The sequence below is a fragment of the Harpia harpyja genome, chromosome 2, assembly GCF_026419915.1.
Source record: "Harpia harpyja isolate bHarHar1 chromosome 2, bHarHar1 primary haplotype, whole genome shotgun sequence".
Classification (NCBI taxonomy): domain Eukaryota; kingdom Metazoa; phylum Chordata; class Aves; order Accipitriformes; family Accipitridae; genus Harpia; species Harpia harpyja.
In genome coordinates, this window is record NC_068941.1 from 40,873,147 (window position 1) to 40,899,918 (window position 26,772).

Consider the following 26,772-nt stretch of genomic DNA (forward strand, 5'->3'; position numbering starts at 1 on the left):
CTTATTAGAGCCTTCTGGAATTATGTTTAATGGCATGCTACAAAGCCCTGGAGGGTATGCTTAGTTACTGCTGTCACGGCAGAATTCTAAAAATATGGTGCTCTGGAGGCTTCTGTTAGAATTAAGCAACCTCATAATTTGGTGTTCATTAGCTGAATTTCATGCTTTTCCTTTTACTAGCTGTTAATATGTAACTAGATTGATGGCAACTGTGAAGTGTAGGTTTTCCTTTCCTGCCCTCTTGATGAGCATAAGCTAAAATTGGCATGATTTAAGAGCAGGTTTGTTTGTTTTTTTTTTAAATCTGGCTCTGTAGTAACTGTAAAGGTTATAAAGTAGGTTTGAAGGAAGAATCCTACTATATTAAAAAGGATATATTGTTACTGTGCCCCAGTAGCGTATATTATATATTCATTCTGATATAATGCAGGAAAAAATACTAGCTTTTTCTAACAGTGTTTTCTGTGAAACTGTGAATTTTTTAGGTAATACCATCACATGGTTTACCTTTCCTTTTTGAAGAGCCTTGCATACTGGCTGCTGGCTCCATTCCTGACATTGCAATTAAATTGCCAATCTGAAATGCAAAGAAATTGGGAATAAACATGGGGCACTCACTCCAGAAGCCTAATCAAATCTGGCACAGATGCAGTCCTATGCCCTGCACATCTCCCCATGCCCCCATGGCAGGTGTGAGTGACAGTTCAGCATCAGCAGAAACCCAGCACCCTGAGAAAGTTTAAAGGCTTAGATGTTCTGCACTGTCTGGCAAACCCATAAGTTTCCTCTGCTGTAGGGCCAGGACCTTCTAGCCTGGGTATAGCGCAGAGGCAGTACTACTTTCAAAGCTGGATTTGATGGAGACAGTGAGTTGTAATCTGATTTAATTTGAACTTTGACTTTCACCTTAAAATCTTGTTGTTCAATTAATATAGCATATTTTGTTTTAGAAAATTACCATGCATGCAGAAATAAAATACTAGCATGCAATTATATGTGTCTCACTTTGTAGCATTTTCCTCTTCTGAAAGGAATGAACTAAAAAAAAATTTAAAAAAAACAGAGTATAAAACCAAAATGTGTGAAGTTAGTTTGAAGTAGGGAGACTTTAGAGGAAAGGTCTTTGTCGTCACAGTCAGACAGCTCATTATTGTTGAATACATGGTAGTTCTGTCAAGGACTATTCTTTGTATCAGGAATTTGAGATGACTTGGTTATCTGTCTGAGCATTACTTAAAAATGATGAAATTGGCGTAAAGAGTGAATATGTAAGAGTGCTGTCAAAACTCTGAAATTTGATAGATGTATTTCACTGAGGTTTATTATTTTACTGATAATATCTCAGTGTAGAATTTGGGCTTTTTTTAAAATCTGTGGAATAAAGTTTTGATTTGTTTATTGTAGTCTTTAGGCAGGACTTGAGCTCAGGGAATATCAGATGAATGTTGTATTTTAACTTGGGACTGTCTGTGCTTAGTCTCTGAAGGCATTGTCAGTGTATGGCCCAACTGGTTAGGATAGCAATCTTTAAAAGCCCTTTAGGGAAAAATTAGAACTTTTTTTCTTTCTCTCCCTTTCTTTCCAAGGGAAAATATTTTTCAATGTTCTTTCTGTCTTGAACAGACCTGTTAACTATTGCCTTGGACTTTGTAGGTTTAGCAAATACAGTAATATGCAGTAACAAGCATCCTTCATGTCCAGGTATTAGAATTTTCTATAGTTCTGTCAGTCATGCATATGCCTTTTGGCTCTTTCAGCTTTCCCTATTAGACTGCTTGCATTTGTCAAGCAGGGTTGAAGAATGAGGCGTTTCAGCTTTTTTTTTTTTTTTTTTTTTTTTAGGCTGATTGGGCATACTTGGTATTTGTATCTGAGTAGACAGCCATCTGTCCCTCAGGTCATGCCAAGTATGCCAACTCTGAAAGGAGCCAGAGAAATTCAGGTCTTTCATTCAGCCTGCACAACTGTTTCTTTCACCTTTTGTCTATTAAGGAGATTGGCCTGGAGTGATTATTTTCAGTTGCATAACTAGTACTTACCAAATGGTGTTGCAAATGAATGAAGCAAAAACAAAAGCTCACAGCAAGACATCTTCTCTAAGTAACTTTAACTTAACTATTATAGCAAATCTAAAAAGATGGAAAATAATTGAATTAAAAGCTACTTTTAATGTAGAGGGGTTTACTGTATAGTAATAATCTTCAAAATAATTGCAGCTAGCAATATAAGGTTTGTACATGGATGGGTGAAGGTTCCAATGGAGGGGGAATTCCTCATTTGTTTCTTCTGGATACCCTGCATTCTGCAGGAAGAAGGACTCATCTCATACTCAACATGACCTGAGAATAGAGCCATGCCTGATTTACCATGTGATATTTCAGTCTCGCTCTCATGCGTTAGCATGCTAAATAAGTCAGAATTATAGGCCTAAATTTAATCTTGAAACACAAAATGGATTGTGTTTGTGGGAGGGGCAAGTAAATCAGTATTACGCACATGAATACTCTAGCAAAACATATAAATACTGCTTATGAGTGCAGAAATCTAACTTCAGAATTCTTATTTTTTGAGAATCTTTGTAGTGCTTTGTCAGACAATTGTATGGACAGTCAGATATTTGTTCAGTTAGTTCCCTGAAAAAACCTTCACTTAGCTTGAGTGTCTGAAACTTTTTTTATCACTGACATAAGTTACAATCCAAAACTGAAAAATATCCACTTGTTACCTCTTCAGTACTTATTTAAAAAGACAGAACTTTCACACTGGCAGAATTAATAGCCTGATATTTTGGAACGAGTATTATTCACTTAGAAGAAACAGTGTATCAGGCCTTAATTTTGAATAGCAAATATAAGTTGGTTTGGGTCTCCTTTTTCTCCAGAAAATTATATTTATTCGCTACCTTCTCCCAAGTTTTTCAGCTGACTCTTTCAAAGAATGCATTAAAAATGAAGTAGTCTTTTTATGGTAAAATTTGTAGCGTGCATAAAGAGAAGAAAGTTCTTGTATTGAACATTTTGCCAGTATACCTATAATGCAGTATTTAAGAAAAAAAATTCTTGTGTGTACAGAAATATGGTGGGCCTAACTCTGTCTCTTCTCTTTTTCTACAGTCTGTTTCCTGTCCATCTTATGGTGTTCTCTTGTTGAAAAAAATCTTGTTGTCTATTCTTCAATTTCTGAGTTAGAAATTCTTATTCTACATTGCTTTAATCTCTACTCTTGTTCTTACCGGTATTTTTTGAACCATTGCAGTCTCCCAGTTGCTTCTCTCATGCTCCTTCTAAGTCCCAGCAAACATGATTCCATACTTCATATTGCTGAAGTGATTTATAGTGACTTGGGGTAAGACACTGCATGATTCTTTTCTCTTCCTTTTACAAACTTTAAAAGAAAAAAAAATAATCTTTTAATTGTGTTTACATAACAAGTGTATGTTTGCTGTTGGTGCTTCAATAAGAGTACATCACATCCCTGACTGAAGTCCCAGTGAACTTGGAAACTGCTCCTACTGTAGTTCAGTTCACTGGCTGGGTTATATGCAAAACTGGCATTTCATGAGTGGTACGTGGGCATCCTAAGAGCAGAGCAGAAGTAAGAATACTGCAGTTCATGGTAGTACTCTCTACTCCGCTGTGAGCATAATTAGCTAACTTAGAAGTTTGCTTCTGTGTATTTCAAGGCCCTGGCAAGTATGTATGTGTGACTGTATATGTAAAAGAAGTAGTTGTATGTTTAGCTTGCTTTGTGTAGTACTTTAGAAAGCAATTCTGCACACTGATGTGCTGCCTTCCCCCCCCCCCCCCCTTTTAAGTTTTATTGTTTTAGTCAACAGTGATTGCCGAGCGGTCTCTTTTAGTAATGTTCCATGCCTTTCTTTTACACAACAGGTCTGTTTTCAATATTTTCAGTTTGTTCTTTGGCTGTTAATCTTTGCATTTTTACTCTCTCTATATTATTAGTCTGCTTTCTGGCTTCAAGTTTTTTTTATCTTTCTTTAAAATCTAGAGGAATGCTTTGAAGTACTTTCTCTCCATGCCTTCTGTCAATTCCATTTAAGTTTTTCAGTGGTGGGTTAGGTTTAATGTAGGAAAGAAATACACTCATCTACTGTAAATGTCACCCTAAAACTCTTGAACTGGTTTTGTTTAAGCTAAAAGCAAACAAGCCCTGTCCTCTGGCCTGAAACAAAGCATATGAGCTTCAAACCCAAAGTAAATAAATTTACAAAGTTATACACAATTAAAAAATTGATGTCTTGAATTCTTTTATAGTGCCGTGAGTGGTGCTCACAATAGCAGTAGTTTTTAATACCATTTTTGGTTGAGTGTTTTGGCGGAAAGAAAACTGAGCATATGATATTTCTCTTTCAGACCATAATGACAGTGGGCTAACAGCTGTGAATGCTCTTGGTGGTTAGTGTATGAGACCTTGGTTTGATTCTTGTCCAGTGTACATACTCTAGGGTCTGTGTTTGCATGGCTTACACCAGGTTTGTAGATATTTTAATGTGCTAGGGACACAAGCTACATGTTTGGTGGGATATTGGTGGTTAAAGTGGTTAAGAACGAGGAACCAGAAGGGATACAACCAACAAAAACTTTTGCTGGAGAATAAAAATCCAGTCATGTAGCGCTAGGACAGTATCAGGCAGGTTTTGAGAAGGAAGAGAACTGAAACCTGCTGCTGTTGCGTGTCAGGGTTAAATGTTCCTCTTCCAAATGTACATCACCAACTTGCCAAAGTGGAACCCTAGTAATAATGCATGCATAGTATATTATAAATTACCTGTGTACATCTAATCTGTATCCTTTGATACAAACCAGACCCCAAGGCCTGTGATGGAACTGATGGTTATCATCAGCACATAGCACTAAGCACATGCAAACTGCTGCACAAATGTATAGCTAAACATTGTGAGACCTTTGCAAAGTAAGAAAGAACATCCCTTTGGGGGACTTTGGATTGAATTAGTGTCCAGGCTAGGCCAGCGGTCAGTTAATTGACCACAGTGGTCTGTAAAATTAAAGGAACTGTTTCCCAGCTCTCCTGTTTTATAGACGCTAGTTACTTATTTCATTAATCTGTCTTCTTGCAGGCTCCCACCATGTTTTGCAAACACTGAAAGTGCTCTTGTGGAGATTTTTTTTTTACTTTTAGCTTTTAATTATTTAGTCTCTCCTCTTCCTTTGTACAGCTTTCCCCTAGGTGACATTTTTCCAGCTTTCTTGCATCTTGCTTAATCATGTGCTGATTTGGAGCAGTCAGACAGACTGGAGACACAAAACTTTCTAATACAGTAGAATATCTCCTTCTGTACTTGTTTTCCATACCTGGTCACCTACACTTGTGGCAGAAGGTTGTTCATGTGTCAGACCAGACATCTCTTAAGAAATGTAGAGGGGAGACAATAAGTAGCTTTTTCTCCAGATCAATCTCACTGCTATTGGCAGGAGTCAGATTTCTCTCAGGGTGGTTATTGTTCCTTGAGAAATTATTTGCCAGTTCCCTTGAAAAATGTCCCAAGATTGCTCCAAGGATTGAAATCTTCCATCTGCTACTGTGGTCCTTTGCAGTCAGGCTTTTCTACAGCTGGTGAGTGGGAAAGTAAGTCACTGTATTTGGCCAGATGTGATCCTCTGCTGTCATACATATACAACACTTGCAAATTCTGCTTTTCTTTTTTCTTCTAATACCCTATAACCTGTCATCTGCCATTTGCTCTTACCTCTCAGTTAAGTATTTTATTGTCTGTGTTCATCCTTCCTCCGACTCCTCTATCCTTGCTGACTGTCTTTCCTTCTTTCATGTACGGTTATTTTCAGTTGTGTTCCCACCTCTGTATCCAAGCCTTCCTGCTTCTCCCATCATCATAGATTCCTTGCACAGATCCTGGCCATCTGTTTCTCGCCCTTTTAGACTTGTCTGATGTTTGGTTTTTTTCAGTGTCTTGCCTCCTTCCGCTATTCCTTTCCTTATCCTCATCTTTTATTTGTTGTCATGGGAATACCCACTGTGATTTCTAAATAATACACAAGGAGCTGTAGTTTCATTTTATTTTGTAAATTCTTGATTGTGAAGACAGAATTTAAAAAAAAAAACTAAGAAATTAAAATCTGTGAGAGAAGAAAGCAAAATCTTGAATAAAATTGTTTAAAAATCATCACTGCTTTTAGGCAGAGGAAGATCTAATCTTCTGACCTTGTGGCATGGCAGCCTTGCATGTTATGTAGGTCAGAATCTAAGAAATTTCTGTAGTTCTCAGTGTTTGTCATTACTGTCTGTTTCATGATTAAATGCTGTGGAATATAGAGAACCAAGAAAATAATAAGATGCCATACTGGGAAACATGCTTCCAAGCTGGAAACCAGCTTTTACGATTCTATTGCAATTTTCTGAGAGCTCCTTCTGTGCTTCCATTTTAGAGAATGCAGAAACATTCCTAAAGAACTTCATGAATATGAAAAAAACAGAAAAGGCGACACCTTTATGACCTGTCTTGCAGAAAGCACTGGCTGCTGCTTTGCACTTGTGGCATATGGGCCTAGATAAGCTCCTTGGCTTCTCTGCTTCCTCTGCGAGTTCTGTTCCAGAAAAATTCTTTGTTCAGAGATACTGAAAGATGCGTGCCCTGGTGTTTGTCTTCCCCAGGCTTCATGAACTGCGAACTGCATCTACGTACTTGTCCTCTTCTGAACTGTATGCTTCTGTTTAGTATGGCATAATGTGGGGACTAACGCACTTAATATTTTAAGAATTTTGTGGAAAGCCCAGAAAGAGTACTGTTTAAGTATCCACTAAAATTAAGATGTTGGTGTACTTCAAGCCACATACTGAAACCCACACTGCCTCTGTGGTTACTTGCACTGAGAGCCATGAGTAAACAGCTGGACATATTTTTCCCCAAATTATATATGCCTTACCATTAGTGTAATTTCTGTATAAATTGAAGAAAAATGAAAACATTCTTTTTGAAGAGAGACCTTCTTGTCTGTGTGTATGCTCACACATGTATGAACACATACTTATCCAGAAAGAGTAATTAATTTTTAAAAATTGAGCTATAAAAGGAGCCCCTAAACCCAGTGAGCTGCAGTTGGGCTGGGTCCTAATCTATACGGACCACCAGTACAGAGTTTCTTTTTACTGTTATGGCTGATCTCTGAGACTTGGCAGTAAGCTCTGCCTGATATTTATCATGCATTTACATTTAATACATATTTCTGAAAATATGGACTGAACATGAGTTTAAATAGAAATTGAGAAGTGATTATAGCTCCAGAACAGTTCTGTTTGTATTGTATGAATGTGGTCTTGGTGTTTCAGCTGCACAAGAATGTAAATGATACAGTTAAATTATCTAGGCTAGGGATTGCAAGAAATGTCTAGGAATGCTTTTCCACTCAGTGGGATCTTCAGTGAGAAAGGGAATGTAGAAGTGGAGGCTTCATGTGAGGGTTTTTGGGGGAGGGCAGAATGAAACTAGGGCTTTGACAGTGACCTTCATCATCTTCACAATTAGTCTGATATGCTAGTTTTCTACCTGACTGGTGCTCAGAACGTCTTGAAGCTAAACCAAAGAGTGACTACTTACAAAGCATACTACTGTTTTTTTTTTTTTCTTTTGTGTTGGTTTCAAATGCAGTAACTAGTTTCCAAACTGTATTTTATTAGATTTTTTGCATTCTCATTCATCTCATTTAATATTTCAAGTTGCTTTGGCTAATTCTCAGTATTGTGTCCCTGAGGGGCGAGTCATACATTCTGCTGAGCTTAAGAGTTTCCAAAGTGTCTCTGGAAAACTTCCAACTAAACTGGAAGGGCCTGGTTCAAGATGCGTGGCAGGTTAATGGAGAGAGATCTCTTTACGAATGATTCCGCCTAGAGTAACAGGAAAATGGAGGGAGTATTCACACCAGCCCTGTGAGATGCGACTTCTGCGAGATTCCTCTGCCTCGGGCCTCAAGGAAGGGAACTCTGAAGTCTAGCAGTGTGAGTGCAGCACAGAAAAAGGGGGCCATGGCTTTACATGCCTTTGACCTATAGAGGCTTCTCTTCACCAGTATGCAAAAGGGATTGGGGCCGTGCCAATGGCATACCAGACTTTGGGAAGACTGGTATCAGCAGCTGAGCAGATGGATCTGCCAGAGCTTTTGTCACTGCTTCCATTGAATGAGGAGAGCTGGAACAGGACCAAAGGAAATCGTCTAATCCAAAACCTCCATGTCATGGAGTCCTTTGCATAGAGATGCCAGATTATGGTATAAAATAGGATTTTGGTCCCATGTTGAACATGCATTACATAACAAGATTATGTGCCACAGGAGTGAAAATTTCTTAGACTTTAAGTTGCTTCCTGTAATTCTTTTCTGTGGTTCAGAGCCTCAGACTTACATTTGGGTGCTTTTGTATTTATTTTGTGTTTATTTTTATTACACAAGTTATAAATATATATAAATTTATATACTTAAAAGTGTATATCCACCTGTTTACTTAAATATATTTCTATGTATACAGATTGTATAGATATGATTAATGTATGTTACTGAAATAGGTTGATTTTGTTCTTTGTTTCCTTTATCAGTTTGCTGAAAGCAGTCAGAAAAAAGAGGCTTTACAAAAAAGCATTGAGAAATCAAAAATTGGACGTGAAGATACTGTAAGTTGCTTTGTGGGGGGAGGCATTCCTACCAGAAAATAGGGCTACAAGTATGCATAGTTTGTAAATCCTGATGTAGCTGTTGGAAATCCATTAAGAATTCTAAATACTGGAGATGAGAAAAGGACAAAAAAAAAAAATCAGATATTAGATTATTCCTTAGTTGGTCATGCACTAATGAGTAAAATATTGACAACCGGCTGCTCCAAGGCTGAGAAAATGTGTGACTGCCTGAAGTCTGGTAATCTTCCAGGCTTTTTCAGATTTAAAGATGTCTTAAAACTCGAACTACCCAGAGGTATGTACCAAAGTTGCCAATGGCTGCTGAACTGCCAAATCTAGTAACTGCAAACTTAGGTGCTGGGGGTCTTATTTTTTTTTAACCTTATTTATAATCTATGTTTCTAAATTACTGTTCTGAGCAGCCATGTAAGCTCGGTGGTCTTTGCATGCTGAAGCTCTTAACACTGCAAAATAATATTTAGGTATCATATTTATCATACATATGAAGTAGCATATTAGTTAGAAATACTTCATATGGTATTTTAAGTTGCTGATTTGTTTTGAGATGCTGAGTCTAAAGTGGTTTATATGTCCAATAAATAAACCTATAAACAGGGACAGGGATGGCAGAAGTTTTCAGGTGGAATTGAATTTTGTAGGAAAGTGCCAAATCTTAGAATCCAAAATGTTTTATAGAAATGCTCTGGGTTTGACTGTAATCAGGGAATCCCAGGCAGGTTTCTCATGCAGTTGTGCTTCTCAGGTTTCCAAATGGACTGTTCAAGACTTGGGCTTCTCCACCATGTGGCCTGCCCTAGTTACAAGGAGCTATTGGTCCTGGAAATCCTGTTCTGGCTGATGCTTCCGACATTTTGATTCTGGATTATACATCAGGAAGAAGTCCCAAGAAATCTAGATCATGATATTGGTCTCTGAGCAGCTGGCCTCCATACCCCAGCATCTGGAAGCTTTTGATTTCCAATCTGCATTTTCAGAACGTGCTGACTCCAGACTCTTGGCAAAAGCACTGGGATTATGGAAGTTTGAAATAAAAAAAAACCAAAAAAACAAAAAACCAAAAACCAACAACCCCCCTCCCGCAAAATCAAAACACCTCAGACTGCTGGGCTGCCATGGAGATTGCCATTGGCTAAAAACCTGATGGGATGGCTTACAAACTCATGCTATCTGGCTTTTTTAGGCTACCCAGTGCCCTAGCATGAGTTCTTTGAATACCAGCCAGTTACAGTGTTTGGCTGTAACTACAGACTGAATTAGAAGTATGTGCTGAGTTGGCTATGGGAGAGCTCATGTTGAGTTAGTGTCTGCAGATCCTTATTGATCAACAGAATGTTTGAGGTTGATATTGTATCCTCTCCCAGCAAAGACTATCATGTCATAAATATCTGAATTTATTTTTGAGACCACTGCTCTTAAATGACTTGGAAAAAAGAAGAAAAATAAATTCAGAGCCTGTTCATACACAGCATCCCGATTTGTGGAAGTGTGAATGGTAGGTTTTTCTGCAATGCTGTCTTTAATTACAAGACTGGCACTCCTAAATATCATTTAACCTTTAAGTCCAACAATTAAGAGATCTGTTTGGAGTTTGTCAAACCATGTTGAGTTCAAAGGTTGTAGAAAATTGTTCTTTTGTTTCTCCATTTTTGCCTTATCTTTTTTTTACTTGCAGTTTGTAGTCGATATCATTTAGTGTCATTGGGATTTTTGTGTGTGCATAAAATGCTCAAGTGGTTCATTGACAGAAAGCAGTAGTGAGAACAGCTTTTTAAATTTACTTTTTTTTTTTAAAAAAAAAAACGTTCTCTGCAATAATTACTGATTCATATTTTTGTATTTTTTCATATTTACCAAAATACTTTGAATCCTCAGGCAGAACGTGCAGCTCTAATAGAGGAACTTGCTGTCCTTCGGCAGAAAAAAGAGCAGCTAAAGGCAGAAATAGACAAATACAGAGAATGTGATCCAGACGTCATTGAAGAAATGCGTAAGTTGTATATTGTTCAAAGCGAACTTTTGCACGAAAAGGTCTGCACTTCTTTAGCTTAAAATCTGGTATGCGGAGATAAGCCAAAGAATAGCTGATTTTCTTTTTAAAGCTGTAAGCAATACAATACAGGTACACTGACGATTTCTTTTCATGTTCTGTTGTATTATATAAGGGGGGGTTTATTGATATTTACTCTGCCAGCAACTGAGCAGTTAACAAACAATCCTAAAATTGAAATACTCTGATGCATTAGAATTAATATCAGGACCATTCTTTCTAGAACCATCTTAATTCTATAACTTCTAAGTGTGCTGAACCCTAGAATGTGTGTAGGAAGAGTAGTCTTTGGCTCTCATTTACCTTCAATTCCATGCTGGCAAAACAGGTATCTTTCTACTTACTTTGTCTTGTCTATTTAGGACATAAGCATTTCATTAGAGACACTTAATTGTCGCTTATACGTAAGTATGGTATTACATTGTTGACTTACTGTTTGTACTGTCTCTGACATGCTGGGTTTTGGTTGGAGTTTCTAATTCTAATGGAATATGAGGAATGATGAGTGACTTTAATACTTAATTACAGAATTGGGTACTGAAATGTACTTAATATTCTGATCCTTAGCATGAAAAATGAAAAGCATGCATGAAATTTTATTGAATTTTCTCTACTTCAACTTTCATGTTTTATTTATTAGGCTCTTACATTGCTACCCAAACACCACTGCATATTCAGTTGCTGTAATGCCAAAATGCCATTACAGAGTAATGAGGAACAGGCACAGACCTTTTTGTGAGAAGATATCTAACTGAATCTTTCTCTTTCCTTATTCTTCTAACAAAGTACACAGCTTTAGAAATGTGGTCAGAGAAAGCCAGGAACATAAACAGTTGGCCACACACCCCTAAATTGGACAGATATTATTTATTTTGAGGAGCTGTGACATTTTTTGTCAGCTGCGTTATCTTTCCCCAAGGATGTAATGATATGCCAGGGAATAAGCAAACTCAAGACCTGAGGTTAGTTACTGTGCTGTAAATCCCTTGCTGTGTGCTCTCCTGAGGGCAAACAACAGACACTTCCCAGCTGATTCCAGCTGTAAAAATGAATGAGGTTGGGCAGATTCCAACAGCAGAAGGATTCGTAGTGCCAGGTATTTTAACTGCTGAGGTACCCTTATCATAAGCATTGCACTGAATGATTTGAGGACCCTCTCGCTTGAAGCAGTCGCAGTGAGCACATTCCTAAATACTAGGCACAAGGGGGCAAATCACACCTTGAATGCTAGAGCAAACTGCATTAGCTGGCAGCACGGAGACTAAAACCCTGAAAAGAGGGAAAGGGAAAGAAATGTCATTGTTAGTTACTTCAGCTATGCCCCCCCTTTTTTTTTTTTGGTTGGTTGGTTTTTTTTGTTTGTTTGTTGTTTTTTGTTAGAGGGTGTGGAAGCTCCACATGAGCTTCTGCAATAGAGGGATGAGCATTTAAGGGAGTTGGTGAGGTTAGCCTTGTTGGGCTACCTATAGGATTACCAGGGGAATATGCAGTAGTGTTTGGAAAACAGTTTGTCCCTGACCGTTGATTAAAAAGTTTCTGCTTCGTTATATGTTTCGTCAGTCATTGTTGCACTGGCAGCGTACATTGTTGCTGGCAATGTATAAATGAATAAATGGTTATGTCAATTTTGGGGACTTAATGTCTTTGTCAAAGCTGAATGGAATTTTATAGGCATTAAGGGAAAGAGGGGGGCGGGGAGGGGGGGAAAGGTTGGGAGGCATTTCTCTTATTCCAGAGTCAAAACAAGATGCAGGAAGTTATGGGGTTTAGTATAAGAAGGCAAAAAAGATTCTCAAGTAATGAAGGCGTTCAGCTAGACATGAAAGTTACTGCTGCTGTTTCAAAGAATAACCTTATAATCAGAGCTACTGGTTCACAGATTTTAAAGCATTTTCAAACTGTACGTGGGCGATATGATTTTCCACTAGCTGTACAATTTAGATAACATAATCCTTGTGATTATTTTCAGTTAGATCACCTGAGCAGATTACTAACTCTAAATTACCTTATTTTAATTTTGAGTCAGGAATCAGAGATGGCTGTTATGTTATATAATTGCACTCTTTTTAAGAGTTGGATTGTTCAATATCATATGTTTTGTAATGGCCAGTTGTCACTTTCTACATTTGGGTTTTCCCTCTTCTTCCTTAATGACTTCAACCTGTAAGGAAATCTTTCTGGTGCTCAGTATAACATTTCTCTCTATTAATTTCCCATCTCATATTATAGAGCTGCCTTGATTTTTGTTGTAGTATTTTAGGGGTATATCAAATTGTCATCCGATTTCAGTGGCCTCCAAATTTGGTGAATGCTTTGCTATGCCTTTTTAATTGCTCTTTCCCTCAAATGAGTATTGCAGAAACAAACCTACTGTGCAGCGATAAGCCTCATTAAAACACAGACACACTAATTCCAGGGTCAAAACAAAGTTTGGATGATTCATAGCAAATATCTGAAGACTAAGCTGAAAGCTTAACATCTGTCTTGCTTCCTGAGTCTTGTCGTGGGAAAGTCATGTTTGACCATGTAACTAAATATACTATAATGTATATTCACAAGGGGGCAAATCAGAATACTAAAATACTAACTGTTTTTTGCTGAATTCACTGCTTGTCCTTTTAATATCAGTAACAAATGTTTTGCCATATGTTTTGGCTTAATTTCTTTGGCTTTTGTATTAGAGAGCTGAAGTATAGACTCTCAATAACAATTAACTACAGTAAATAGCAGAAGAAACAAGATTAAGGGACTGACCACTAGAGGAAGCTACATAATAGTCTGGTCTTGTGGCTATATTTGGTTAATTCCATTTTGCAGGTAGGGTATTGTAAAAATATATCTAGAATTGCAACATATATGGATTTCTTCTAACGACCACTGCAGTTCAGTGGTTGAAGCTTGTCTTTGCCACTTGGAAATGTTGTTTAAGCTGTTTTGTGTGAGTTAGGATTGAGTAATAAATTCTTCCTCAACATTAAGGGCAGTAAAACTGACAACAGTCATCAGAAGTAACAAAAATAATAAATACTGGGATTTTATACTTCTCTGTTAAACTTGTAATCCTGCTTTAGCTGCTGCAGGACAGAGCCCTTGTTTCTCAGCTTTGAGGCAGGTTTTTGTAGGCTGGAGGATATTCTCACGGGAAGCAGTCATTGTAGAGAAGTGGTTCTCTATTCCTTCATGACATAACATGTAGGTATGCAAAGTTGGATACATGTGATGCTGTTAGGTTCCCTAAAGATTACAGTAGAGGACGAAGGCATGGAAAATGCAAGCTTTCAATTGTTCGTAATTTTTCCAGATTTTCATAAGGCCAACAAAAAAAGGTCCATATAACATCAAGATTAACCTGCTGCATAAGTTTAATTCTTTCTGCCCACCAGAGAGAGATGTTAGGGAGCTAATAAAATTTTTCTGACAATTAATTTTATAGAAGGGTTTGTCTGGCAGCCTAAGTGTATAAATGGTGTGGATTTTGCTCTGAGTTGTTGGCCAGCTTTTAACTGGAAACAGGTAACCATTTTCACTGTAAAGGTCACTGTAAAATAAACATTTCTAGAATTTCAAACTTCTTGCTCTTCCACTGTAATTAGAGGAATGTTGATTTATACTATATTAAAACATTGTTGGGTCTTAGCTATTTTTTTTCACAGTAGCCATGCTTTGGTTACTTTGTACCTTTGCATAGAACAGTAATCTCAGAAATAGCTACATACTGACTGAAGTAAGTGACTTCCATGTGGTATGAGTGCTAATATTTATGGAGCTAGTCTTAGATGTTGCCAGTCAGCATTCCTGTTTTATTTAGCATGTTTTTAGAATGTCCAGCTACTGATAATTTTTATGTCTTAGGCTTTTACCTTTAAAACAGTGATGTGAATGTGTCTAGACAAACTGTATTCCCAAAAATTAGCAAACTGCCAAATACAACACATATAATGTAGCAATTTTAGTTTCAACCTTTTTAATTCTGCTCTCTTTGTTTATTTTTATCCTGTAGCAAGAGGCTTAAGTGGTTCAAATGGACAGGATTTCAAGCCACAAATATCCAGATAGTTATCCTTTTGAATCTCCAAAAGTGTGATCTCAGAGGCATGACTACCAGTCCAGTTCAGGGTTAGATTGTTTTCTAAAACTAATACTTACATGGCTGTGTGAAAATAAATTTTGGGAAAACATCCAGACTTTACTGAATACCATGAAAATATCATGTTCTATGTAGTATGTACTTGAAAGTGTCTTTTTGCATTGTAGATGCTTCAGAATTTTTTAATTCTGTTATGTCTAAACACTGAAACTTTCAGCTTGACAAACTGTTGTGAAGAATTACATTGGGATATACAGACAGTATGAGAAAGTAGTTCTGGGTTTACCAGTTTCTTCATTCATCTTAATATCTTGAGGCTGAATGCTGAAAAGGTAATGTTGCTTTAGCTGCTGGATTTTATGGGGTGCATAGTTGGGATCTTGTTTTGGTTTGGGTTCTTTTTTTGTTTGGGGTTTTTTTTTGTTGATACACCCAGCTACTATGTTCTGTTATATTCAAATCAATTTGAAAATGTGTTATGCATACAAATGTATTTAATGTTACAAAAACTTAGTACCAAGTGCTAGATTCTTTTGGGGGTTTCTTACTAATACTGGGAATAGTCCCTGTTCCCAGAGATGAAACAGTATGAAGAAATGAAATGAAGATTAGACTATACTGGCTAATGGAGAAGCTTTAAAATGAGTTGCATCACTTTTATTCAAAATTCGTCAGACCACTGATGATTTACAAAATGGTTTAATGGGTTTTATTTATATTTTGTGGCAAAGGCTATTGTTCAGAAAACATATCAGAAAGGTTATTTAAACTCAGACCCTTGTCAGTACTTTCGGTTAATGAACTATTAAGTAGCTATTTTTAGAAATATAATGATTCACTTGAAAAAGTGAATGTCTACAAATAACTTTAAGCCTGGTCTAGGTGCCACCAAGATCAATAAGATACAGATCAAGCCTATAAAGTGAGTGGGTTTTTTTAATCACCTCTAGATCCAATATGTTCAGTTTGCAATTAAGAAGATGTTTTCTAGCTACTGACCGTGAATATGCACCTGGCATCTGAGAGACAAGCTGTGCTTTTTATGGTTTATGCATCAATGCCACTAACAGAGATCTGCAATTTTAAATTAGTCATTCTGCTGAAGTTAAACTAGTGTGTCCACCCACACTTATGTTAGCCTTAGAGGGTTAAACTAAGCTTTCTTTGGAGTGAACCAGATACTTGCTAAAAAAGTACATAGAAAAATAATAGATTTGAAAGCAAGCACTCCTTTTTTTTTTTTTTTTTAACTTAGTCTCATCTTTCAAAGAATTGTATATTTAATGTATTCATCTCCTGAAGATCTGGATGAGGATATGACAGGAAATAGACAATGTATGTTCATGTACACAATTTGTGGGCTATCTGCTATTAATAAAAACAAAACCACAAAGCCCAGCCACCCCCCCTTTTTTTTCCTTTTTCCCTCCTTCATCATGGAGTACCAGAATGTATATAGATGTGCACCAGTAATGAAAGAACACATTTACTCGACTGATTGCATCAAGCTAAGATACTTTTTTTATGCTTCCCCCGCTCCCTATACTGTTCTTTGAATGGCTTGTCATTCAGTTGGAAGGTAGGCAAATTAAATTACCTGTTCAAAAGCTACATTAAAAGACAAAGCAAAATGCTTTACCAAAACTAAATATAACTTTATTCCTAATTCTTTCTGAAAGTTATAAATGTACTTGTACATAATCATAGTTACACATAGTAAGAGTAAAAATAAATTTTAACTGTTAAGTTGAAAAAGGAACAGGGTACTAATGAGTGGAATTACAAATGTACACTTGATCACTAATGCTCCAAGCTCCTTCAGTAATCATAGCAAGTGAGAAGGAATTGCAAGTTTAAGCAGTATTTCTGCTCCTTTCTTTTCATCCCTTCCAATTTTCTTTTTATCTTGAAAATCAAGGGAAGCTTGTTTGCAGTTCAGTTATTGAAAATGCTGGTCCTTCGATGGAGCAAACACCTGCAGAGCAGAATCTGGCTGTGATTACCGGAGGCCATAATGTGGTGGTTTACAGATCTTCCCTGACAGAAGTAGGTTAAAGAGTTCTCACCTTGGCCTTTCATTCCTGTGCTGCAGTTCACCAGTGATAACAGCAAGTTGTCAGCTCGAGTTAGGAACTGCTGGTGTATATATCCTTGTCTTTTGGTGGACTCTCCCAAGGTCTTTGAAATCTCTCTTTCCACCGAACAGTCTGTCTGATGAAGTCTTTCGCTACCTTCTTCAGAAGGCTTTCATACATGTGGTAGTTTGTCATGCATCTCTCAGAATTGTCTGTCTTGTGGTAGTTGCCCTGAAGAGCAACCAAAGATCCTCTGACCAACTAGGAGCACATCAGGTGACAAATTTCCAAAGGGCATCTTCCTGACCTCTGCAACGAGTTGAACTGTGTAGAAAATGGATTTGGAAAGAACTGAATGAGAGAGGAACAGGGGTAGGTAAATGGGTGAGCAGCTTCTGGCACTTGGAAAGGAAGGAGAAGATAACAGCCACGAAGAATGATGAGTGAAGGACCACCAGGACAGACTGGTGCAGCTTAAGATGCATCTGCACATATATTCCTAAGGTGCAAATCTTAAAGTGAAATGTGGGGCTTTTGACTGAAGCTGGGAAGCTGAAGTTCAGAAGGATAATTTGGTTTTCAGTGAAAGGCCCTAATTCTCTGCGTTTCAGAGATTTTCTCTGTCTTTGTGCTTGGCCTAAGGTTTGGACTCCAGCTAAGAAGTTACTCTGCAATGAAAAACTAAATGTTTAGACACATGCATACTTGTGTTTTTATACCTCAAACACATTCTAGCAAGACTATTCTTCTTGGAGAGCATCAACTTAGGCCAACTTGCTTTAAAATGGAGCTGCATTTTAGCTGGTTAAGCAAAAAAAAAAAAAAAAAAGGAACAAATTTTAAAATAGCTTGTCTTTTGTTAGTGGGGTTTTACTTGCACACTCAGAAAAGAGGCAGTTGGAAGATCAAATCTTTAGCTAACATGTTAACACCCTCCTTAAATAAACTGGCTACTCTGGCAAGTTACATTTTCTTGCAATTAAATGAGACCGCTCACAAGGCTTATTTTTCTTCTTTCTGTTTATTTTGTTTCTTATTTGTTTATATTGGAATGGCAGAAAAAATATGTAGGGTGAGAGGCAAATGGATGAAATATATGGGAATAATTTTATTTTCTGAGCCAGTAAATCTTTATGGCAAAAGCTGTTGAGCTGCTTAAGAATGGTAGACACTTGATAAAATTTGTGATGTGGAAAATGGCTGCTTGTGACTACATTTATGATACTCCTTGATTTAGAAATGAATCAGTAGCAATCCATTTGGCCATGTTTTAAAGCCCTGAAGAGAGCATCAAATGGAAGTAGTCTATAGATCATTTATATATGAAACAAAAAGGCTTCTGTGGAGTGATTACTTTGCTTCTCTCTCCCAGTGTTAGACCTGCTAAGTTAGTTGTGTATGGTACCCTTCATTCAGACTGTTTTGATAAAGTTATGGTGATATTCAAAGGAATTTTTTTTTTTTAAATACTGGTTTGTATCTTTTTATAACTTCCATATGCAAAATGAGGTCAGGAAAGGTATTGTGGATGTTTCATTCGTTGTCTTCAGTGCTAAGTTGCAGGACTGTCAAGTGTAGTCTTCCCTGGCCTTGTTTATAAAAACGTGTTGCCAGTCTCATATGTTAGGAAATCTCCCATATGTTGTGGGATGGTAAGTTATGTTTTCACTATGGATTTATCTAGATTAGGACCATATATTATTGGTGTATATTCCTAATATAGATACCTTGTTCTGTGCTATTTAACTGCAGACATTTTGCAGGGCAGGTTGTATGAGTGCAAGACTAATCTTGGCACTGGTGGTGTATTTGAGAGTATTTCCAATGTTTTTTCTCCCCTCCTTGCTTTAACATCTTATGAGCTAGTTTCACTGAAAAGAGCAGGATATCAGAAAAAAATCTGGAACAAAGAACCAGTTTGGAAACACCTGGAAGGACACAGAGACCTTTGTGGATTGGGAGAAGTTTGTCTTTGGCGTTTTGACTCAGTTTTGCATGATACTGTGGTAAGGAAAGTAGGGAAATATCCTCATGAAACTGCAGTATTGTGAATCTCAAACTACTTTATAATTGTACTCAAGGTGTATTCATTAGTAATTCAGTATCAGAAAGGGAGGTAGAATCGATGACGCTCTGCAATAGGGTCTGTCATGTCTGCATCTGCTCAGTATTTATATTAATGAGCTGGATAATAGAACAGAAGATACACTTTTGTTACATTTGCAGATGATGAAGCTAGGAGAGAATGCATGGACAAAGGACAAGGTGAGATTTCAAAATGAACACAACAATTGCAAAGATAGTCAAAAACACCAAATAAAATTCAGTAGTGGCAAGTGCAAGGATGTATACGCATTCAAGGATGTTGTGCTACGCAAATGATCTGGAGCAGTTGGTTAAGGGGGGAGGGTTTGAAAAAGATGTCAGGGTTATAGTAGTTTACAGGTTGAATACGAGACATTCTTGTTGTGAAAAGCAAAATCGTCATACTAGGATACAGAAACAGAAGTATAACCAGCAATGAGATGTTGGAAATAATCTTTCTACTCAAGTTGGCATTAGTGAGGCTTCAGCTGTAACACTGTGTCAGTGTTGGATTTCCTACTGGAGAGGTATATAGCTAACTAGGGAGAATTCAGAGCAGAGCAAAAAGACCAGACATTGAGCAACCACATTCTAGGAGTAAAAATTTTACAAAAATAGGGCTTGAAAGAAGGTTGCTTCTGGGTTTCACATATCTGTATCTCCTTTAAAAAAGGAAAGGAATAGCCTGTTGCTCAGGTTCATGGAGAACTCAGCAATAAGTAATAGCCTTAAATTGCAGGGGAAAAAAAAAGTTAGACGGAAATCTATTCTAATGGTAGCAATAATAAAACACAGAGCTAGGTTGCCTGGGAAGGTTGTAAAAGCTCTAACACTGGAAACCTTAAAAACAGGCTACAAATACCTCAGAAATGGCATAGGTAAGGTTGGACATGCATTGAGTCATGGGTACAGAGAGCGGAGGACCTATTCCGATGCCTTCCAGGCTCTTCTCTGCACCTACTGTGACATGTGAGGCATGCAGCAGAGTGACATCCTGAACTAGACAAAACCCATAGTGCTCTGGGATGGGCCTCCTTGCAAAATGCAGTTCAGCAGCACAGATGTTTGCAAGTTCCTTTAGCTGTGCTGTGGGTATGGAGTTTATTAGTAAGCGAAGTGGGGAGGGAGGAGTTGTCCACTGAAAGAAAAACAAAGTGTTGTTAGGGAGCCCTGAATCAGAAAGTTGGTGTGCTTGTTTCCCCTTTGTAAGCACATTGCTTCCCTCTGTTCTTTGGATAAGGATAGATGTATTTTAGTTATGCAACTAAGATTTCAGCATGGTCTTTCAGGTAGAATACATGAAAGGTAAGTGGTCTTTTTCTGTGGGTACATGAATATAGTAAACTTAAGTGCAAGAGCATGTATTTTGCATAGAGGAATCTTTTGGTAGCAATTCTGACAAATTCTGTTGGACATTTTTCAAAGGGACACTGTGTACATCCTGATGAAATTTGACAGTGTGACCTTTTCATATGGGACAGAGGGAGCTTTTGCTGATGAGACTTGACACTTTTTTCAAACACACTAACAAAGATTGCAGACCCTTTAAAAGCATATTCCCAGAGATGCGGATCAGCTTATTAGTAGCTTTACTATGCACTGCCGTGTTTTACCATATAGACAAGACTGGCACCATGTTATGTATTTGCTCAGGTTTATTTTCAAGCATACACACACGCACACAGAGCTGTTGCAGCAGAAATGCTAATTCATATATCAAAATTTCTTGAGTATTTTTCTATCACAAATGGTTTATATTATGTTCTATGCTTTTCAAAATAGTTGTAGATCAGTAGGTAGGGTTCATAATTGTCAACGCTTTTTCTTGTAGTTCTGAAACTTTATCCAGAGTTTAAATGTAAAAAAAAAGATACTCCTTTTTATTATTTAGTAATATGTCAGTATAAATAGTTCTTTTGAATTTTATCTCATTTTTAATCTCATTTAAATGAGAAATCATATTTATTCTGTTTATAAGAGGAAACACCTCTTTGGGAAGCATGGGGGAAGGTAAAGATTGCATGTAGTGTGGAGGTATCTCTGCCTAATACTAGGTTACAAAACATTCTTCTAAAGCTGTTCTTGCTATGTTGTGGGTTAGGCTGTTGATAGTGTTGTAGACTACTTAGTCTCAAGGATACTCAAATACGGACTTTAAAGAAGCCGCTTGATCACATCATTGCCATGAATAGTCTCCAATGGCAAGCTACAGTCTCTTGATCGGAGTCTCTGGTGTCGGTTTGTGGATGGACATGCCAGTAGGAGTTACTAGGCAATTACATTTTGTACTCTCTGTGGATGATAGGTGTATAATTTCTATGTTCACCTTCTACCCTGGCCTTTAGAGGCAGGCCCTTTATTTGCATGAGATGTTTTCATTAATGGGAAAGATTTTGGAAACTGCATCACAGGATATTATAATGATGCTTCTCCAAGAGAAACACAAATCTGTCACAGTGTGGTGATAGCAAGGTAAACAATGTTTCTGGAAATTGAGGCAGCCTGCGAGCAGGAGAATGGATAACTCTGCGGAAAGCAATGGATAATCAGAGTCATTGCAGATTCAAGTTCACGTACTGTTCTTACGGTAGTTGCCATTTTTCATACTTAAATTCAGTCTAAGTGGATGCAGAATCACTACTGGAATTCAAATGCAATTAATTTACCCTGACCAGTTTCATGAGAGAGACTGAGAATCTTTGGGCTAATAATCCTCACTGGCCTCTGAGAACAGTTGCAGCCGTTTGCTGCATTTCATGCAGAAGAATTGCGATTCACACTGTAAAATTACTTCCTCGCCCCCGTGCTGAAGACTGCAGTTGTATTTTGCAGGTATCTGCTAACAATCCCACAGGTTGATGAGTGACTGTCTCCTTGAAGAGGCGCTAGTTCCCTCTGCAGTCATGCACATTTTAAGTGAGGAAATCTGTACAATTTTCTTGTGGCACTAGTTGTGGTAGGTCAAAACTGGCACCAAACTGTGCTAGTTTTATAAATATAACTAGCTTTTGTTATTCTGTAGAAGCTAGGAGAGGAAAGAAAGCTACAGCTCTTTCTTTGTTTCCAAGTCTATAGGTGGTTTGTGAGCTGGTTCTGGCTGTTGAGATTTTTTTAGTGTAGCTATTGGAGCTGGAGTATGTTACCTTTACAGTCTGATTTTGAATACTATTCAGTGACTGCTTCCTTAGTATTCCTTTGATGATACGTGCAGGACTTAAAAAAGCTTTTAGAAAGAACCTGAAAGTAGGTTTGGAAAATGTTTGTGAGGAGATGGTGATGGCTGTTGCTATTGCAATTGTTTTTCACCTGTGGAAGTGTCCAAAGTCTGATGGAAAGACTAACTTAGTCTCCTGGAGTATGTATATTGTGTTGTTGAGGCATGTAGTCATCTTTCCCTCCTGTGGAAATATTTGAGGCTTCAACAGTTTTTTGGCCATTCCAGTTTGGAATGCAAATAAGACCTTTAATTCCTACCACCTCCCCTTCCAGGAAAAAAGTGAGTGAATCTGGGGGAAGGAGGAAAGAAGAGAGAAAAGAGGAGGCTGTAGTCCTGCAGCATGCTGAGAATGACTGCAGGGCTTCCTGAGTCACATCAGAAACAATGTGGCCTTACTGTGCTAAGATTTGAGCCAATATATATTGCCAATTCAGATTTGTTCAGAAACATTGCTGTGCTAATGTTTTGTGCTGCTGGCCTTCACTCCTGACCAGGTGCTGTCCATTTGCTTTAGAAGGCTTCTTACTGCACGTCCTACAGCTGTCCACATGCCCTTTTGTCAGCTCTGTCTCCTGGTCTGCTCCTGAATCCCTGTGGATTACTGTAGAATGTCACTCGCCTGCATTAAAAAGCATGTTTCCAACCCTCCCTCACATTCTTTTTAGAGATTCACTGCTGCTGGACCTTCCTTTCCCTACTTTTGCTTTCCTCTAAGGGGATACAGGGGATTGTCCCTGTGATAAGGACAATCACAGATGCATAGGACCATGGTTCAGTTGCCAGAATCTGGGCTTTTTTAGTTCCCTGCAGTTCTCCAGAGATACCTGAAGTTGAGGGAAGAAGAGACTTCCATGAAGACTAGTCAAAACTAACTCTTTGAGTATTAGTCTTTCACGTTTAGGGCATATTTCCAGGTGTGTTTTGCTAACATAACAGACTGGTGTTGCAAGCCATGCTGCTCCTGGGCCTTGCGTTGCTGTACACACAGTGGTTGCTTTTGTTCAGTTCAGGAGAGAAAATGCAAACTTCCATTTTCCTGCATAGAAAATGCCAAGTGTGCCTGAAATTGGTCAGTGGATGATACAGGTGTGTGCCTCAGCCAAGTGAATGACTTGTATCCTGCAGTCATGGGAGCAGGAAAGTCTATTGATGCATTGTCACACAAATTGGTGAAATAAATGTGATGTCCAGAACAAACGGATTATTCTGTTGCTTCCAGACAGCAATTGTATGTATTGTCAGCCTATGTGCAGATGTATAGATATCAAGTAGAGTGTAACTAGGGCCTAATAGTGGTAATTAGAACATCTGGAACATATGTGGCCTCCTGTATTGCTCACCTCTTCTGCACATTTGGCCCTTTCATTGTCTTGCACAGCTTCTGTACTGGAGCACTATTTAGTAGCTGCCAAAAATCAAGTTCTGATAGAGCAACTCTGGTCAGCAGGAGGATCAGCAGGACTCCAGCTGAGCTTGGGACCCCATCGTTGTGGTGGTTTTGGCAATTAGCCAGTTGCCCTCAGCGCTGTCTCTGAGTTTCTCTTTTTTTTATAGTTCATGCAGTTTGTGTCCTGATTCTTTTTTGGTGTATATATTATTAAGTTCCCATGCTATTGTCTTCTTTAGATCTTAAACTTACAGTGCAGTCTAAAACCCAGGAGGCCAATAGCCTGTGGAGCTAGAGAATAGGCAATCAGAAGTAGCATGACTTTGAGCTACATCAGTACGTAAAGTAGGTGAGTCTGGGGGATGTCTGTTTTGCTACTCCTCCTTTCCCTCATCATCCATGCACGTACACATACAGATAATGCAACCCATGAAAGTCCCAACAAGCAATTATAAAAGGTTTCTAGAAAGTAGTCAAGGTGCAGATTCCTTCCTTTCTGTCAGTTCTTTTGTTGGAGTCAGGGGCCTCTGGAAGATGGTGGCGATGATGCGGATGTAGCTCGTGTCTTCAGGTGATGCAGGTCAGTAACTACCAATACCTGTGTCTCCTTCCTCTTTCAGTCATGGTGTTGGATAGAGCAGGCAGACAAGAGCCTGCAGTGGAATCACAGGCAAGAGTTGAGCCTGATCTCAAGGGACTTAAATCTTGCCTTCAGATAGCTAAATGCTCAGCCCATAGCCATGAGGCAACAGCTGAGGTGATGACATAGTAGTTTCTGGAGATGGATGAGGTGTGTTTCCCCCACCCCAAAATTGAAAAAGAAACGTGAGGGGAAAACCTAACTGAAGGAATTTAGGGTTAAGCAGACTGCAGTGCCATCCTGCAGCAGTGGCAGTGACAATCTCACGTGATGACAAGAGACTGCAAGCTGTCTTGTTTGCATGAGCTTGCTCAGGCTGGACATGAGGAACACGCGGATGTCTTGCAACTTGCCAAGCTAGCTGGCATTACTGTTGATACAGTATGCCTGATGGTCTAAGCAACTTTCAACACAGCAGAATAAATCCATACCTGCATCCCTATGATGCTATCATGTACATGGGCATGTGGGCCAGCTAGTGTAAATGGGAAATCTCAAGCAGCAAACACTTGCCCCAGCCTCTTGTGAATGCATTTCCTGGAGATGTCATGTGCCTGAGGCTTTACAAGTGGCTCCCGTTTCCCCAGCTCTAAGCTCCCTGGCAGCAGAGTGATGTGGGGGATGTGTGTTCCCAGTCTCTGAAGGACTGAGGCAGCCTCTTCTTTGATATTTAGCCAGATGGTTTGAATGTCACCTTCCCCATCCTTAAGTTCTGCCTCCACTTGTGATCCTTCCACATTTCTACCATGACACTTTGCTGCCAGTCTGTGATAAGTCCCAGGTGGTGCATGGAAAGAATGACATGGTTAAAATATTTCTAACTTCTACTCTCAGGAGTTTCTTTTGTTTTTTGGTTGGTTTTTTTTTTTGTTATTTCTCTGCTATTTAAGTCATTGAAGGTGCTGCCCACTGTGGGATTTCCCCATTACAGCTTCCTGCTCTTGCTCCCATGATTTCAATTCTAGCCACAACTCGGTTATAGGCAGCTACTGCCATTCTAACCACCCTGTTGCCCAGCCTGTATCTGTTGGTCACCTCAGCCTTTTCTTTGGCAGAGTTAAGAAGTCACATTTTAAAAACACATGATCGCATATATATATTTAAACATCCATAAGCAATATTTGAAGGGTGACAATGCACCATGCCGCCACTGTTGGGTTTTTTTTAAAGCATTGTACCATGTGGTCACTGGGCTTTAAGCACAGGGCTGCGTGCTGAAAGCTGCAGGAACTTAGAGCTGCTGTGCGATGCAGAAGCTTAGGGCTCAGCTCGTTAACTGCTCCCAGCAAAGCAGAGCTTTCTGTGGACACCTAGCAGGTGCTGTGGACTATGTTGGCTCACCTGCCATCAGGATGCTGTCACCTTGCAGCTCTGGATCCATGGAGTTTAATACTACCCTACTTTCCCCCCACTTCATTTCAAACTTCATTACTTGGAGTCAAACAAAGCTTTCCAGTTTTACTCCAGAGTTTCAGAAAAATGCTGAGGGAAGTATCGTAGCTAACACATTTAAAATCTTGACCTGTGAAAGCCCTTACACTGCAGACTCGCTTTAAGTAGCGTTGGGTAAAGTACTGTTCAAAATGCCATTGGCTGCCAGTATGTTGTCAGTGCTGCCAGTCACAGAACGGAACAAGTCGGGGGGTGGCAACAAGCAGTCAGCAAAGGAAATAAGGAGTATCTCTCTCAGGCTAGGAATAACTTGAATTTCTGATGCATGCAAGCAAGTAAAAATGCCATCTTCTCACCCACTCCCTTTTTTGCCCGTCTTTCTCTTTTGCTTTTCTTCGTGCTGTGCCCAAACTTTCTAATTATAGGCCGTTTTTAGAAACTACACTGGTTTTGAAATGGTATTTTACTCTGATTTAAATATTTTTCACATCACTTACTGAAATATTAAGGGTAGAATAACGAGTGCTTACCTTCCTGTGTGCTAGCAGATAATTTTTCAATGTAATTTAATTTTGCCTGAAGTCTAATCTTTATAACAATGGATACCTGATCGTATCTGGAGACAAATTTCATGATGACCATTCAAATGAGTATTATCATGCAAGTACTAACAAGACTAACTGGGAATAACTAAGTTATGTGTAGGTGTGAGAACCATAATGATTCTGATAAATTCCCACATTACAAACCAACCTGCTTGATTTGATTCAGTACTTATTTTAATGGGAGCAAGGTGATTTAAGAGGAACTTTTCTTGATACTGTTTTGCCTCATGGAAACGATATAAAAGCTATTTGTAGTATGGTAATTTACTATTATGTATTTAGATATGGAGCGGTGGTAAGGGAGGGAAGCCAAGTTTAATAACCAGGAACACTATTTTGTCTTCATTTCATTGAGGGGGTTCTCAAAGCTCAGGAGACCTTCCAGAGCTATATGCTAAACTTTTGGATTAATATGATAGACTGCTACCCTTGTCATTTTCCTTATCTATATAGAGTCATGCATACCTATGTGATGGATGACTTATGTACAGAGAGGATTATAATTTATTTTCCATCTCCATTGCCTCTAGTATCTTCAGGCCATGTATCTAGTT

General features: G+C 38.5%; 1 protein-coding gene across 3 annotated transcripts in view; it reads left to right on the forward strand.

Moving 5' to 3' along the window:
• Nucleotides 1-26,772, forward strand: part of MND1 (meiotic nuclear divisions 1) — a 41,401-nt gene that overhangs the window by 12,343 nt on the left and 2,286 nt on the right. For 2 of the 3 annotated variants that reach the window (XM_052777597.1, XM_052777608.1), the window contains exons 5-6: nucleotides 8,585-8,659; nucleotides 10,556-10,670. In XM_052777597.1, the coding sequence (XP_052633557.1) occupies nucleotides 8,585-8,659; nucleotides 10,556-10,670 (190 nt within the window). Of the gene's footprint in view, nucleotides 1-8,584; nucleotides 8,660-10,555; nucleotides 10,671-11,092; nucleotides 11,135-26,772 lie in introns of all 3 variants that reach the window. The other variant, XR_008233539.1, reaches the window with a different exon arrangement.